This window comes from Thermobia domestica, chromosome 1, assembly GCF_964235325.1.
Source record: "Thermobia domestica chromosome 1, izTheDome1.hap1.1, whole genome shotgun sequence".
Classification (NCBI taxonomy): domain Eukaryota; kingdom Metazoa; phylum Arthropoda; class Insecta; order Zygentoma; family Lepismatidae; genus Thermobia; species Thermobia domestica.
In genome coordinates, this window is record NC_137454.1 from 96,894,184 (window position 1) to 96,912,227 (window position 18,044).

General features: G+C 30.2%; 1 protein-coding gene across 1 annotated transcript in view; it reads right to left on the minus strand.

The window, feature by feature from the left end:
• Positions 1–18,044, minus strand: part of LOC145687573 (uncharacterized) — an 83,233-nt gene that overhangs the window by 54,449 nt on the left and 10,740 nt on the right. The window contains exons 2-8 of the mRNA XM_081761040.1: positions 10,140–10,187; positions 7,556–7,716; positions 6,327–6,575; positions 4,729–4,901; positions 4,055–4,224; positions 1,228–1,459; positions 42–207 (exon numbers count right to left, since the gene is read on the minus strand). Coding sequence (XP_081617166.1) covers positions 42–207; positions 1,228–1,459; positions 4,055–4,224; positions 4,729–4,901; positions 6,327–6,575; positions 7,556–7,716; positions 10,140–10,187 — 1,199 coding nt within the window. The remainder of the gene's footprint in view (positions 1–41; positions 208–1,227; positions 1,460–4,054; positions 4,225–4,728; positions 4,902–6,326; positions 6,576–7,555; positions 7,717–10,139; positions 10,188–18,044) is intronic.

Genomic DNA, 18,044 nt, shown 5'->3' on the forward strand with positions numbered 1-18,044 from the left:
TGAATGAAAGAAAAGAATTTTGTAATCTTTGCCATACTTACAGATACAGCTGAGATCATATTAAGGGTCGGATTCTTCTGGAAGGCTAGGGACGTGAGCCAGTTGTCCATTTCTTTCTCTTTGATCTCACCATCACGGAATAGATCTCTCATTGTAGCCATTCCTTCCGCTGTTCCAACCAAAGGCATAGCATCAAGAAGAAATTTTCTACAAATAATAATAATAATAATAATTCTTAAAATCTAGATCTAATTTCAATGAACATTTTCATATTAATTCACACATTGTATTCGAAAAATACCTGACCATCTATCGTTCTTTAAAAACTCAGAGTCATAGATAAAAATATGTTGATTTTTGATTTAGAATAGAAGTATCAGCTAAGTAAAGAAAAATCGTTTTTATTTGATTTAGTTACACCTATGGGTAAAAAAGTTACAGTTTTATTCAAATAAAGATATGCAGCTAGGATATTTTAATCACATTTACACTTTACCTGGGAAATGAAAAGCAATTAGTTTAAAAATAATCATATTAAAAACTATGAGTTAAAAATACATTTTCCAAACATTATTTGATTGATTTATATGAAAGACTGTTTGCTGTTGATGGTCTTAAGACTGAGAAGAATTTCTTAATTTATTGATTTTTTTATCCTTAATTAACTGTATTTTCCTTTATAAAGCTGAATTAGTAATTAGAAATTATTGTCAAGTAATTGAAGATGACAGAGGTACGTATATATTTACATAAAGGAAGAAAACCTAAGAAACAATAAAAATATGCGAGACGAAAGAATAAGTAAAATTATGTTGTTGTTTTTTTTTAAATTTTTCTGCATTTTTCAACAACAACTAAACCACTTTATTATATAAAGAAGTGAATTCAAAATTAATTGGGTATCATTAGTAGATACTGAAAGCTATATCATAGGATAGTTTTAAGTATCCTATTGCACCTATTAATCATACAATAAAATAATATATGTATAATATAAAGTCAAGAAAATGTAAATCATAGAATATAATATAAAGTGAAAATAAATATATTTATTCTAAAAATAATCATGTATATATTAAAAGAGTGGCTTATCTTGTGCCTCCGTAAGTCACTTCTGTATATGTGCACCATAACTTCTATAAGTAGTATTTAGATATAAATTATTCGAGCTTTCGTTCTACTTAATATGTGTAAAAACAGAATCTAAATAACATTAATATAACTTACCTAGCATGCTTGTCCTTAACTTTTTCAAAAATGGCAGTAAGTTGTCGATATGTAAGACCTCTGAGACTATAAACTAGTTCAGAGAATATTTGAGGAACTTCTCTTTCAACACCGTTTTGTGTCTTCCTAGTAAGAAGATCTAAGAGATTTAGCACCTGTTGTTCTCTAGAAGATTCAACATCTAACGAGTTGGAATGTTCGTATAATAAGGTTGTCTTTGTTGATTTGAAATCTGAAAGATTGAAAAACTTTTAGTTTATAGAGTATTGAGATGAGTATCTTAGTTAACACTACCTAATTAACTATCAAAACAGTAAGATACCAGACATTATTACTTTTTAAAGTATATAACAAGTTAATAGCAGATGAATTATGGTATAGAAGCTTCAGAGCAGTGTCCTCTATGTCTCTTACGAAAATGAATGAATTTTAGTATCTGAATGGATAGAAATTGATATCTTAAGTTTTCTGTTGCGTTTGCTTAATTCTTGGTAGTGGTTTTCTTAAAATATTAAAACTTTGCTCTACTTACGAAGTGCAGCTAATGCCACTTTTTATTTATTTATTTATTTATTACTTTAATTTATTTCATTTTTATTAGTTAATTAATCACTTAACTCATTAACCATTTAAATCGATACTTCTGATTTATAGGTATTGTATCACGATAATTGAAGTCAATTCAGTATATGTTTACAGTCTACTTTTTGATATTTAATTTTCATGTTTGAACATTCCTTATACTTATTTTGTAGTTTAGCTATAAACAATGAGAATATATTTTCTAGATTCGAATAATTTACCACGTCTAAGCATCCACATTTTATTTTCATTTAATTACTAAATAATTTAAATAATTTTATTTTCATTTAGCGTAAGATTAGCTATTCTATATATAAATCCATTGCAACTTGAATTAGATTTTCAATTTTTAGAGAGCATATGAATTTTGCATACAGAAATAGGAACTAATAACAAATTAAACCAAAACAATATATATATATATATATATAATCATAAGAGGTTATTCAGTGTATCATAAGAGGCTTTGAAATGTATGTAAATGACTGATGTAGGTTTTATAACCATTGACTTATATAGGAGTGTAAGGACATGCTGCGTAATTATATTTATAAGGAAAAAAATATATATTTAATATAATATACTGATTTTATAGCTATTTTTAACAATGTTGAATATCTATACAACCTTTATGTTTTAGCTCATTGAATTTTATGGAGAATTACTTTTCTAGTTTCTTTGAAATAATCTAGAATTTTAACGGTTTGATTTTTTAAAATTTCTTCATCAAATCCTATTGAAGTTATCTTACGATGTAAAAATTAAATTTTATGATATAATTTTAATATTTTATAATCAAATTTCATTTAAATATTTTTCAGTTTATATCTAATGCAAATTCATTTTCTAAAAGTATGGGAAATTTAACTAGCCTTGGATAAGAAATCAGTAAAATCACATCATTAAAATTTCAATTCATTTCAAAGAAAACAGAATAAATACTTCCCCATATAAATCATTGGGCTAAAAACAAAAATGACGTAGATATGGAAAACTGTTACGTATTTCTAATTATTATTTAGGGAATGAACATTTAATCCCTGTTCTCCTCAAAGAGAAAAGGAAAAAAAAAGAATGAAAAAAACTGTCTTATTATTATAGAAAGATATTCTGACACAATATCATTGACAACTTTTCGAATTATCAATACAGTGGTTTTTAAAGATTAACTCTTTCGATTCTAGAAGTATTTAAATTGACAAAGTTCTGCGTCCTGGAGAAAATAATGGTTATTTTAAAAAATCGTATCTTCCTAAGTTTTTACTCTGAATGGTTAAAATTTTCAGAAATGAAAGGTTAGAAAATGAATGAAAAAATAAAATATTAATAAATCCTAACCTATTAAGAGATGCCAGTTTCTGTACACGACATATATGAATAACCATGGTAAATAATAACTTTATTTCTTGCAAAGTAATAATGCTTGAGTGTTGTGAATGATAATGATACACCTTCTTTAGTTCTCTTTTTACAATAACTGAAAGGCATTTTTGGAACAGGTTTGAGTTGAGTTGATTTTAGTTTAGCGTCCCTTTCAGCAGCGAGACTATATGAGACGTGGACCTACTGATTAACGTGGAATCCGAACCACATGTGCTCCCGCCGGGTATCGAACCCGGATCTCCCACGCCAAAAGCGCGTACGCTAACCGCTTAGCCACGGAGGAGCTCTTGAAACAGGTTTGCCAGCAGATAACTCACAAAACACTCAAAATTACTTTTTTAAATAAAAGAGCATATAAAATTCATTTTTTGTTTGGTATTTTAAATTTTACATAGCTGTGTCGTTTCCGAACGACACTTGCTTTTAACGTAAGTTTACAGTCTGGCGTTCCGGAACTACAGTAGGATTGAAAGTATTAATGTTTGTTAAACTTGTACCGTAAGTTTGACACAATCTTTTTTCTTTCTTTTACCATAACACAGGTACTGGATTGTCTTAACGCTGCATAAGAATTCATTTAAATTTATTTTTTATATAATTTTATTAATTCTACTTGGAATCTGAACCTGGCTTTTTAAAAACTTTTTACAACGTGTTTTCATGTCATTTTGACTCGATAATAACTGCCATATAAGGCAGTTGAAATTTCGAGAGATCTTTTTTACTGCACATAAAAACTATTTTTAATTTAGATTATGTTCTCCGTTAAATATAATTTATGATAACCTGAAATAAACTTTGGCAAGAGTATAGCCTCTGATAAGAACTGAAAATTAAAGTTAATAAAGCAAAGAAAACCTACCTTTGACAGTCTCTTCAGTTTGGTGTTCAGAATAGTATGTTAAAGTTTGAGTAATTTTTGTTGTTGCTCCGCTATTGTGATTCGAAAATGGCTGGAACAAGTGGCTTTCTGTACATGTAGATTGTTCAATTCGATCTCCACTGAACGTCTGAAGACATTCATGTGTACTCCTGGAATACAATAAATTCGAGAAAATGGAATATATGTATATATCTATATCTATTACAAACCACAAAAATTAAAGAAAATGCTTCATTTTGATACTTGAAAAGCTTCATGTTTCCGAACTATTTATGCATCTATTTTATTATTTTTCAACCAAGTTTCAAGTTTTACGTTGACTAACAATGTTTCCAACACGAGAAATGAAAAATTTTGTAAGAAAATCAACATTATTATGTATTAAAAGTTCTATCTTGTAGGATTACGGAAAACTTTGGAATATGAACCAAGAATGTTTAATCACAAAGTGCAAGTATCAAGTACTTATTTACTCTCATTTTGTTAAATCTAAAATAAAGAATACAGTCTATAGCAATTTTTTAATAACTTTTTTCAGGCATTGATTAAGTACTATAGAATAAAAATTTAATGTTGTAAATAAAATATGTAATTTTAGTAAGCAAAACTTTCCGCAAAGAGTAACGTTTGTGTTTAAAATTAAATGTACTTACTTGATCAGCGGCACAGATTGTACTTTTGATCTGTAAGGAGTTGATTGGAATGAGAGGAAGTGATCTTGTCTGTTTGAGCAGGCAAGAAGGTCTTTGGTTTTTCTAACAGTCACAGTTGTCCATCCTTTGTTAATTACTTCGTACTCTGTTTCACAGTTTCCTGTTACATCAGTCTGGAACATTAAATATATAGAAATTTAACTATATAATCAACAAAATAATATATCAGTATATTTTGCATTAGTGTGGTACAGAATTATCATTTTAATTACGTAATGCAGTACTAAAAATCAGCGATTCTCGTTATGCATAAAATCGAAATGCTGTCGAAATTTTGCTCTATTTTTTTTTTAAACTGAATAAAGTAATGCAAAAGTAAGGGTAACAAGAAAACAAAGCGAAACACAAGGTATATTCTATATCATATATTCCAGATTTCAGCTTCCAAGGTAAGTATTTGTAATTTATCTCTAACGAGATGTAGATTGATGTTGATCTTCTTTTTATAGAAATAAGGACAAAAATAAGAAAAAAGAAGCACACCAGAAGCACCTCTAAGTCACTTGCAGAGAAGTAGGCATCCAGAAGGACATGTGGCAATATCTTTGTATTTTGCATTCTTTCCTTGTTGCCCTTCTTTTGTCCCTCACTTTTGTATCGTATTGACAATACTTTAAGAATTTAGGGGATTCATTCGACTAACACGTTGCGTTTTCCTCAACAATGGTCACGAAAATTTCCAGTACTAGAGTAATATGTATTATTTGCTCTTTAGAGTGTATGATAAACATACATTACGTTATCTTTTGAAAGTGTTCTTCCACTTTAACATTTAGTTCAGCGTGTTTTTACCAGCACTATAAAGTAGAATGTATCCTGATCATTGAAATTCATGCTAATAGATCAGAAATAACATAAGAGGCAATGATAAATGAAATATTAATAAAAGAAGAAACAACTAAAAAGAAAATACTACTGCTAAGTCAGAATCAGCAGTCTAACATGCATATGCTCATTGTTGTTGATAATGCAATGTTTCTGATTGGTTGCATATATTCTGTTTTTTTATATAGTTCATCGGAAAACCAAACAGGATAAATCTCATACTTTGAATAACATATAACAAAATTTAAATTTTGGTCGTGAAGAAAATAGCTGAATCTTGCAATCGGTATATAACATGTTTGCAAGAACTAATTTTGTTTTCTATTACGAAACATCATGAAAATTATTTTATTATTTAAGGAAACATACGGATAAAAAACTAATAAGCTATTTGATTTGACTCATAAGTTTCTACATTTTTAATTAATGTTTTCTTTGTAAATCCGGTATAGTGTCACGTATCTGAAATACAAATTTCAACTAAAAAAGATAAACATGCTATATATTAAACACATTATAAATCACTTTAAATAAATCTCTGTTCTTGTGTAAATGATAAGTTATATGTATAATTTCTAAAGTTGAATTAAGAACATATCTTCTATTGTAAAAATATGCCGTGTTCAAGAAAAAGAATTTAATAGACCAAAGTAAGAATCATAAGAACATTCTCACTTACATATCATTATTACTGACAGATTGAAATTTCTTACCTCATATACTCTCTGTGATTTTTCAAGTTCTTTCATAGTATTTTGGAAAGTGGAGAGAACACCTCTCTTGATGTTAAGAACCCAAACTGGGTCCTTTGCGGCAGCACATAATTCTTCCACTTTTCCATCTTGAAATGAGAAGTGGAGGGGATGCTTTTCCAATGCTTGTGTAAATTCAGAAGATCTTTCAACAGCAGACTTCCGCTGAACATTTTCTGGATCTGAATCTTCCAGCGTGACATCTCTCAACTATAACAATAAAGAAAAAAAGGTCAAATGTTTTATATACTTCATATAGACTTAAAACATTTTGTGACCTAAGGTACCAAAGATTTGCTTGATTATTAGAATTTTGTCGCATTGTTGTTTCTAAGTGGACGCATGACATTCCATCACAAGAAAATAGGAAAGAAAGAAAAAAACACTGTAACTCTCCTTAAATACTAAGGGTTAATCTTGGCACCTAAGGCTGCTTTCGTGCGAGAGTGCAACCGTTTTCATTGAAAGGGTAGCGAATATTTCCAGTTAATAACCTACTTGAGGTCGTCATGCATGAAGAGGGCAAACTTTTAAACTATTCTCGCAGGAAACATAACTCAAAGAGACACATTGATCTGCTTGATTACATGAAGCAGAAAAAACTAAATAATTTAAAATGCTTAAAAGTTTCAAAAATATTTGCAAAATTTTGATCTATAGCTAAATTTTTCGTCAACAATTAGCACCTGTCCATATCAAGATGACTAATAAAGTATTTAGAGTTAACCCAGAACTTTCTGTTAGTGTTCGATTAATAATAACAATGAGTTTTTTGTAAGGTAAAATGATTGCAGTTATATGGAAAATACATTTTTAGCTTATTGGATCCCATTTTTATCTGACTTTTATTAATTATATAACTATTTATAATAGTTTCGTACAGTCCTGCAAAAACCACATGATTTCTGTGATGTTTCAGTGAACTGAGAGTTAGTTGTTCATCTACAAGATGTTAGCATCTCTTTTATTCTGCTTCATCCTGGCTGCTGTATTCTCTATTTAACATTGCAAAAGCTACTTGATATAGTTTTAACTTCTTGTTTGCTATTGCGTACTAATTCGTAATAAATTATCCACATATGTATTTAAAATTTTATAATGCCTATATGTATAAAGGTATTATACATTGATATCTAACACTGAAATCTAACATTGAGATTTTAGTTCTATGCACCATCAATAATACGTACCCTGAGAGAGAAATCGCACTGGGAGAGTACTTGAAATTCAGCGGTCGCCCTAAGATGTAATCGAGATTCTTCGCTTGTTGTACCAACGATAGTTGTTATTGAATTCGCTTCGTAACTATACAAATACGTCGTTCCTACTTCATATTTAAACTTTGATGACTCTGTAAAACAAATGGAGAACATTTAAAATTGAGCGCAGAAACACATTTCAAATCTAAATCTAATGTTTGAATAACTAACCTTATTTGTGATTATCGTCTAAAAATATAACTTAAAACTGAAGTTTCAAACCCCTAACAATATTGCAAAAGTTTTAAGTGGTTTCAAACATTAATTTGTAAACAGAGTTTCATTCTGAAGCATACGAAATAAAATGTGAATGTAATAGCACTTGTATTGGCGTTACCAAACGTAACGTAAAGCCAGAATTATGATGCATATTAGGAACTTAACAGAAGGAAACTTTGTTACATCACATTCTATAAAACCTTTCACATCATCGTACTGTGAAAGAGATACATATTTTATATAAGTTAATTTCACAAATAGGAACAAATGTATTTGAACCTCTCTATATCGGCACAAAAATTCGGAAATTAATATAGACAAAGGAAATTTAGATAAGAATTGAGGTAATATTGCAAAGAACTAATAAAAATTTTGAAAAATAACTTCTCAATTTGTATTTTTTACAAACATAAGTTTATCATTCAAAGAGTTACATACAATTGCATGATTATGCCACATAATTTAGTCAAAAGATATACCAACACTGAAACATTCGAAAACAGGGGAAGCAAAAACGAAACGTTTCTTTTCTTTTCACATGAGTATATAATAAATATAATATCACTAAGTTAGTGTGAAATTCGGAATTGATATTTCAAACAAATCAACAAATGTTGAAATTTGTTTTTATATTAAATGTAACCCTTTTAATCTTCGTGCTATGAACTAAGTCAATTAGAAGTAACGCCCTAAGATGTAATCGAGATTCTTCGCTTGTTGTACCAACGATAGTTGTTATTGAATTCGCTTCGTAATTATACATATTTACGTAATTATACATGTTAATTTAGAAGTTCTCTAACATCTGTAGAAAATTGTACAATAATAAGCTGAAATCATTATGAGTGAATTTTAATGACTGGAACCAAATAAGGGTAATAATTATATTACGATTCAAAATTTTATATGCACTTTTGTGATTTAACTAGTTTTTAATCATTCAACTTAGTTTGTCAAGTTATAAGAAGTTTCTTAAGATAATCACTACCGTATATTTATTTTATTTATTTATTTAATAATCAGTTTTATGTGGATTGCTACAAGTCCCGTGGTAATTAAGAGCTCACAAAAGTAAGCGTTTGTGCGTGATCACAAATTCCTAAACTGATTTTCGGGCGAGTATGTCATATCATCCCGTATATTAAATTAAACTATTGTTTTTTTTATATACTAAAAGATGTACAACTCTGCTTTGTAATACACGGATTACTATTAAATGAAGGTAAATAATAAACTAATTACTTACCATTGAAAATAAACCATGTCGATGAACATTCATCATTTTCTACTTTGAAGCTTACTATATCATAAATATTCTTCTTACGAGTGTGAAGAAAGACATTTGTATATAGATTAAACTTAAGGAACAAACAATTAAGAATATTTGCTGAACTTTGACATGGATTTTATTATACTAATTGCTGTCAATTTTTGTATATCGTATTTCTTATTTTGTAAGCATGAATAATTATAATCAATTTTAATTATTATTATTTAGTTCAATATATTAGGTTTGTCCGTAGGTATTATTTTCCTGAGTCCAAATATTCATCATACATTCTTTCTACACTGATACTTCATTTAATTTCATACATATTCTTACAATACGGTACTATTATATAATTCCATCATTGGAATATACCATTATAACGTGTTAACAAAAACTTCAAATATCACAAATAATCAATCCACAGAACATGCGCTCTTTAAAGAAAAGAGTAATTTTTCATACACAATATTATCATATTGAATTCAAAACATTTCTTAAAGAAAACATTTTGAGTGTGTAGTTGCAAGTTATTGTGGGTTTGAAATAAAAATTATCTTCAATAAATAAATCTCATATTTCGGTCTTCATTTGTTATATTGAACAATATGAGATTATCTTACTAAAAAAAAAAAACCTCTTTTTTTTATTATTTTTTCATGACTTGAATGAAAAAAAAAATATATTTATCATATAGTTCACACGGTAATTCATTTTAAGGAAAATTAAAATATGAACATTGGAAATTAATTACGACAACTTCTTTCCAGTAAAATATTTGTACATAAGTATCATAAAATTCAAATAAAATGTAAGGAAAACTAAGACTTGATATTTTTCTCTATTGAGTTATACAGAAAACTGAATGTGACTAAGAATGAGGATATATTTTCTTTCAGTAATCAGCCAATAACTGAGCTAATTTGCTTTCACATCAACATATGTATAAAGGACTGATTATATAAAGGAATCAACCAGTCATATAAATTACACGTACAATATTGGTGTAATTTTAATAATTATTCTTACCTTTACAGTAGCCCGCACATTGTTTAAAATTTCGGGGCTGCGTTGGACCTAAAATGAAAGAAGAGATCTTTATTATGGTAACCAACCATGGTTTAAAAATCATATTAAATCATAAAAATCATATTAAAAAATCATATTACATCTACTATTTACAGAAAGTTGTTATATTCATTCAACTCTTTCTTAATTTTGAAAACCCCTTGCAGTTACTAGCATACGCGAAAAATACATTATAATTTGTCAAGAAAATTGTTGGTTATCTTACATTTATTTGGTAGTTTTGCCAAAAATAACTGCTGTTTTAGAAGGCTTCTGAACTGATAGCAATATTTCAGATAATGTATATTATAGTTTCTTTTACAGTCGAAGAGGCGGTTAAGAAATGTACGAATATATGTTTTAATAAACACTATTATTATTTAGCGAGAAAGTGCTGAAAATGTATTTGAAAATGTGTTTCGGACTTTATGCTTTTGAAAGATGAAAAAAATGAATTTGCTATATGGATAAAAGAATTTTTATTAATGATTAATGTACTGTCTTATTAGCTAACAAAATATGACAGTTACTGACTTCAACATTAAGTCCATTAATCTTGAAACTGAATCAACATACCTAGCGTAAACAAAACTCATAAGTTGAATAAAAGAGAACAAACTGTATATATCCAATGAAGCCATTGGATATTATCGCGTTAAATGTTACTGATTGAAGTAAAGAAAAGATGTTTTCAGATTGAGTTTTATTTTCTTAATCACTCCTGGATTTGGTTTGTTAAAATTTATTCATAGATGTCACTCTCCGCATTATCATATTCTAATCCTAAGCTATTCTTGAGTGAGAAAAGTTATTGCATATTTATTATAATTAGTCAAACTTCCTATCTTAATCTGAAACATTTGTAGTTTAAGTATTTCATGTTAATCGTCACATAAGTGTACAAATTCAATTCCATTTGTTAAGTTTACGAGAGCATGAAGTTTATACTTATAATTTAATTAACGATTTTATTCTTTTCTAATATCATTACAGTTTTATCCCTATCTTTATCCACAATATTTGGGGTATTTGTTAAATTTTCAGATAGGTATTGTTTCACTTTGATGTATAAGTTTTAATGTTTATATATTATTGGCACGATGTTTGGTCTTCAGTAAGAATACAGGCGCCACGAAACAGTATCGCAAGTAGTATTATTGACATTTACTTGTATCATATGACTTTTTGTGTCAATGTGTTGAGCAATTTCCTGCTCTCTTGTGTAAATAGTTTATTACGTGAACCAACAGATGGCTTGTAGTGGTATAAATCACGTGTTCTGTTGCTGTTACCAATCATCTTTTCTGGTCAGCGCTTCGTCAGCTAACAGATAATTCAGATTTTTTTGTTGTTGTTGTAAGTTTAAAATTGCAGATATGCATTTCTTTGACTATTTTGCTGACGTTGTTTGGAAATTAATAGAAAATAATAACAATAACTGAAATGAAACTCTCACAAAGCTAAACAAGGAAATCCGATGGTAATTTTTATCATTGGATATTTTAACGAATTTGTGTAAGGCTATAAAAGAAGCACTTTTTTTTTGCTTTATAGCACAACGTACCTATTCAGTACTGAAGCTATATGTGACGGAACGTACTGTTAAACCTGAGATTCTAATGATATTTTGGTTCCACTGCAGATTGATTTTGGAAATATAAATGAATAATACTAATGAATTTATAATGCAATGACTCACGCAAATAATAATAATAATAATAATAATAATAATAATAATAATAATAATAATAGTTTTGTAAAAATATTCTAAAATAGAGTAATTTTGCTAAGACATTCTCAATTTAGTCATCATATTTGTTTTTTCATTATCTGTCAAGAAATACGAAAACAACTGTCGCCCTTCTCGCCTGTCTAATGGCTAGCACATCCTTGGGTTCGAATTTCACCTTAAACTCTAGGTGCACGTCCCATATAGCTTCGGTGGTAAATGGGACACTAAAATTCACTCCAATCAACGACCAAAACAGTTGTGATGTACATATGTATATATGAATACATGAATACATGTATGTGTATAATGCGGCGAAAGAAATGGAAAAAGCAAAAAAAAAAAGTTCATCTTAGGGTGTATAAGAGCCCCTTTATTAAGTAAACAATCTTATAAAAGATCAATAAATTATTTTCAAAAGTGTACTAATTTCAAAGTCATATGATCATGACAATTTTTTAAATTTTTGGTAGACGTATCTTAAGATATTTAAAGAGTCATTATTGATTCTACTCATCTCTACAAGGTAAGATAAAAGTCCCTACCAAATGGTGATTCATATTTTCTTTGTGTAGTTTAAGGTAAGGACATTGAATGAGTGAATTAGTTTCCATAAATAAACAAGCAAAACGCTTCACATAAATGATGATTCGTATACGCGTGAGTGAGAACACCACGTGTCACCACGTTTCCTGTATAATGTATCTTGTAATCTGTCTCTTAATACATGGAATTTGCCTCATCCTATACTTGTAAACAAAATTTGTGTTCATCTTGTGACAATAGTGAAGAACTTTATATACTTTTATAACCATAGATGACCATGTACTCTTAATTGACAATCAGAATTAAATTGAAAATGTAATTAAAGAACATAAAGACATCTAAAAAAATATTTGTTTACTTTTCAATGTTGTACGCAAACTTTACTTTTTGTTTTTAACATAGAAAAATTAAGTATTCTAAGAAACATTCACTTTGAAATTTCTTTTATATAATTCAAGTTTTAAAGCGCTAATCATCTATCTTCTTAGTCTAAGAATGATTATAATTTTTAAATCAGATAAAAAAATATGTATACATAGCTCTTTCCTAACTTATCTTAATTAACTATTAAAATCCTTAGCAAATCAAGTTGTAAGGTTCAGGTCATATCAAATTGAATGACCGTAGCACATGGTACCCTGAGTCAGCAACTATCAAGTTCCTTTTTCCTTCAGCTTTTTTGCCTATTGATTATATATATATATATATATATATATATATATATATATATATATATATATATATATATATATATATATATATATATATATATATATATATATAATTCTTTATTATTAGCTTTTAGCGTAGAGAAATAAGTTCGTGAGGTCGACGAAATTTGGTTTTAACTTGTTGCTGTGGTCATACCAGAAGTGAATAAACACATCCCAAGATTACCCAGCAAGTTATCATTTGAACTCTGCTCCAGTCTCATTTCCTCTTGACAAATTCGTTTCTTCTACACATGTTCAGAACGTGTAAGTGTCGTCAACTAAAATCAACAACCGACCAAGAGGATTATCTTACAACAAAGAAGAATATAGAAATAGAATAAATATTTTCTCTTATTTTTTTTTCGAATGTTTATCAAATTAGGTGTAGAGCACGTGACAACAGGTTATTGTGTTCTTCACTGTGAATAAGTGTTTGTTCTGTAGTTTGTCTATTTTATTTTTTGGAAGTATAATTAAATTTAACGCGCATGTCATGATCAATAGTTTTACCAGTGGTAAAATGGCAATTCATATCTTTGGGTATGCACTGGCTTTACAAGATTTCATATGAATATGTCAAGGATGTGTGTTAATTTATGACATTTTTGACAATAGTTTATGGAGTAAGGAGCTCATATCACATATATATATGCTATTAGTAGAAATGATTATGCATTTTAAACGAGTTCATTTTTCTTGGTTTTAACTGAATGATCTGTATCAATTTGTTTTTGTGACCATACGAAAAATAGTAAATATAAACCATAAAAATATATAATAATAGTAGAAATAGCCAATATTATATATTTTTAACCTATTTTCAGATTGAAAGAAAGCTTTCAACCAACTAAATATCAACTATTTTACTTCGTAATCAAAGAAACATGAAACTCTCACATCTCATTCTGACAGTTCTGGCTTTCCAGGATGTTGTTCCATCAAATATTTCAGGTTGAAGACTTAGTGAACCAGAACTAATTTACATATATATACAGGGTGGCCCATTTTACTCTTTCTACGGAAATATTTCAAAAACGGTTGAACAGAAATGAACCTAACAAAAACTCAAATATGAAATGCCATGAGGCACCCCGAATGGTGTTGTCACGGTGCCTCCCAGAGCCGCCTTTCATGGGGGCCCAGGGCCCAACTTTAAAATTTTAAATGGAAACATGGGGCGAGTGATAACTCATTTGATAGATCTTTAAAAAGCGTTGTGGCAAAAGATTTTTCATATCGGTCATCGTATTCAAGATGGCCGCCAAGACATGATGCCTGTATAAGATAAAACGTCCAGTACCACTAATATCAAAACAGTTGTAGATAAATGAACAGAATAAAACTCGTATAGGAAATCACAGAATATATTTATCATTCCACGGCTCGAGAATAATGCAACGGAGAAAAAGATTATTAAAGTAGCCTATAATTAACATATGCAAAAGAGGAAAATTATGTTTCCGATTTCCCTCCGTAAGTGGGTGAAGCGGGAATGAATGGTAAAATCTCAAATGAAAACCCCACTTTTACTCGCAAAAGGTATGGTTTTTCTAAAACACTTGTGTGTACAAGTTACTGGTATTGCAATGAATAAAAATAACGTGAAATTGAAGTTTAATACCCATTTGTATTGCAAAGTGTGATTGGATGGGAAAAGCAAGCAACGGAAATGAGAAGCAAAGGTTTTAATAATAAACTTTTGGAACTTGCAAACATTTTGCCCGCCTCTTCGCCCCTGATAATTTAACGCAATGCGTGCAAGATGTTTGGGGGGCATCTGCATCAGTATGTACTGTTTTGTTACTGAGGATCACAACTGAGATTTCTGCTGAAAGTTATTTGGAATGTAACTGTGGACAACATTTTAGTGAAGCTCATATTCTACCAATGCAAGAAGACATAGAAGGAAAAGAATCGAACCAATATCGTGCAGACGACTGTTGAACAAAACCAACGTTTGTACACGTTGTTCTAAAATTGCATTGTTCGACAAATTTGTTTCGCATTTCAGCTTATTCCTTTTGTGCATCAAATCATTGCCTACAATCAAAATAGAAGGTACTATTTAACAAGAATTTTACAAACTTTATCCTTTTACAGAGGCATCTATCTCTTATAAAAATACATTTCAGATAATTGTGTTCCGTAGATACAATTTGCAAAAAATAAAGTTCTCGTTTGCAATTTCACCGTTCCTTCCCGCTCACCCACTTACAGAGGGAAGTTGGAGCAATAATTTTCTAGGAATTAGATTTCCTCCTTTGCATTATGGCACTTTCACTCTAACCATCTTTTCTTCTGTTGCAACATTCTCGAGCCGTGAAATAATAAATACCCTCTGTGATTTCCTATTCGAATTTTTGGTCTGTCCATTTACCTTTAACCGTTTTCATATTAGTGGTACTGGACGTTTTATCTGATACCGATACCATGTCGTGGTGGTCATTTTGAAAACGGTGACCCACATGAACAATCTTTTGCCACAACGCTTTTTAGTTTTTAAAGATCTATTTCATTCTATCACTCTCCCTTCGTTTCCATTTAAAATTTTAAAGTTGGGCTCCAGGGCCCCCATGAAGTGCGGCCCTGGGTGGCACCGCGACATCACCATTCGATTTGCCCCATGGTACTTCCTATTTGAGGTTTTCGTTTGGTTCATTTATGTTCGAGAGCTCCTCCGTGGGTAAGCGGTTAGCGTACGCGCGTTTGGCGCGGGAGATCCGGGTTCGATTCCCGGCGGAGCTCATGTGGTTCGGATTCCACGTTAATCAGTAGGTCCACGTCTCATATAGCCTCGCTGCTGAAAAGGGACGTTAAACTCAAAATCAACTCCACTCAACTCATTTATGTTCGACTGTTTTCGAGATCTTTCCGTGGAAAGATTAAAATGGGTCACCCTGTATATACAAATTCTCCCACGAATTGAAGATGAAACAAACCGAGGTGAGCCGAACTCAGAAGTTCTCGGAATCCAAAGCTGTAGAATCCTGCCTCTCTTAATGAGCCAAGCTTGGCCACTAAATATAGCAAGCTTTATTCCTTAAACCATTGGCTACTTGCGCACCAAATTTGGTTCAAATGCGAGCAGTAGTTACGCTTACTCGCATTGGATGATTGCTGAAAGAAACCGTAAATTTAAATCTAACTACAATACTTTGTAGTATATATAAAAGACGGATCTTTATCTTGATACACCCCTCTAACTTTTAATTTAATTTATAAAAACTGAGGGTTTTGTGTGGTGCAACGGTCGACAGGGGGACGTTGTGTGAAATATAAACCAACCTAATATAAACTTATTTTGTTTTTAAATAACATTACGTCAGAATATTACATATTTCAAATTTACATGTTAAAAGAAAACTTAATACTACATTTATTATTCAGAGTTGAAAACTATGAACGCTACAATATCAGAAACATCCAAACTTTAGAGGTCTGTACAACACTAACAATGCAAGTGAGAGGGACAGTGCAATGCACATCCAAAATATACTGCATATTTCGAATGAATAGAAACAAAGTTTCAAGGAATTGAAAATTTGACTTTTTCAAAAAGTTTTATTTTGAAAAATTGGTTCTGATAAATATCACGTCTAACCACGTAGATTATTTTCAAAATATATACACATCTTAATGCGTTTACAGGAATTTGATATCTCAAACTATTCTGGAGATATGAAAAACATGCGCACAGGTTGCAATACTGCTTAAAATAAAAAAATATAGCGGAACGTTTTATAATATATGTTGCTTCCATTGGCTTCCATAACATTACAGCAACAGTTTTTTGGTAGTCGTAATTACAATAAGTTATCGCAATTACATTATTTTAAGCAGTGCTGCAAACTTTAACTATGTTCATCATATCTCCATAACGGTTTGAGACATCAAATTGCTGTAAACGCCATTATGGTTCTACGTCCATTGAGAACTTTCTCTGTGGATGGATATGATACTTATCAAATTTTTTTTTTCGAAATTAAACGTTTCAAAGAAAATGTCAAATTTTGAATCCATTTTAACTCCGTATCTATTTATTCGAAATATGTCATATCATCAATATAGTTTGCCACACTAGGGTACTTCGGATGTGCGTTATCCTACCTGTGTTACTAGGGTTGTAGAGACCTCCAAAATTTGTTTGTGGCACTGCATTGTCCTTAATTAATAAGTGTGATATTGTAAATCTTTGTTTAATACGCAGATTTGAAGTGTATAACAATCTGATGTAGAGCTATTTAAAAATATATATATATAATTTTATGTTGAGTTGGCAACACTGTTATTCTAGTGGTATTGCAGATTATGCCAAATAATGTGCCTCTGTTGACAGGGCCGGCGCTAAAAGTTTTGCCTCCCTGGGCGGTACTTTCACATGCCGTCCTTTTATTATTTTCTTTCTCAAATTTTGCCGCTCATCATATTGCCGCCCTGGGCGATGATACGGCTTGACCCCCCTCGCGCCGGCCCTGCCTGTTGATAGTTGCGTCGTTCAAAATTTCAGCGTTTTTTTTTTATTTACTAATTTTAAAGTTACAAGGACGTATCTATCTAAGATAAATATGTCTATTCTGTCTACTCTGTATATTCAAACTTGCAATATGGAGTGCATTTTACCCGTTTTTTCTTGACAAATTTCAATCCCGAACAAGGTAGACTTATTTCCCAAGGTTGGAGGAAAGCATATGCAAAGTTTCATTATAATTGGTTAACTTTTACGAGCTATCCTGGATCAGACACATATAGAGACAGACGGATAGACAGACAAACGCCGGTCAAGTCAAATAGTAGACAATTGTTTATGTTCCTTTAATTAGTTAACTCTGAAATATTGATTTTCAGTTTCAATACATAGAGGTTTTTTTTTTTTTTTTT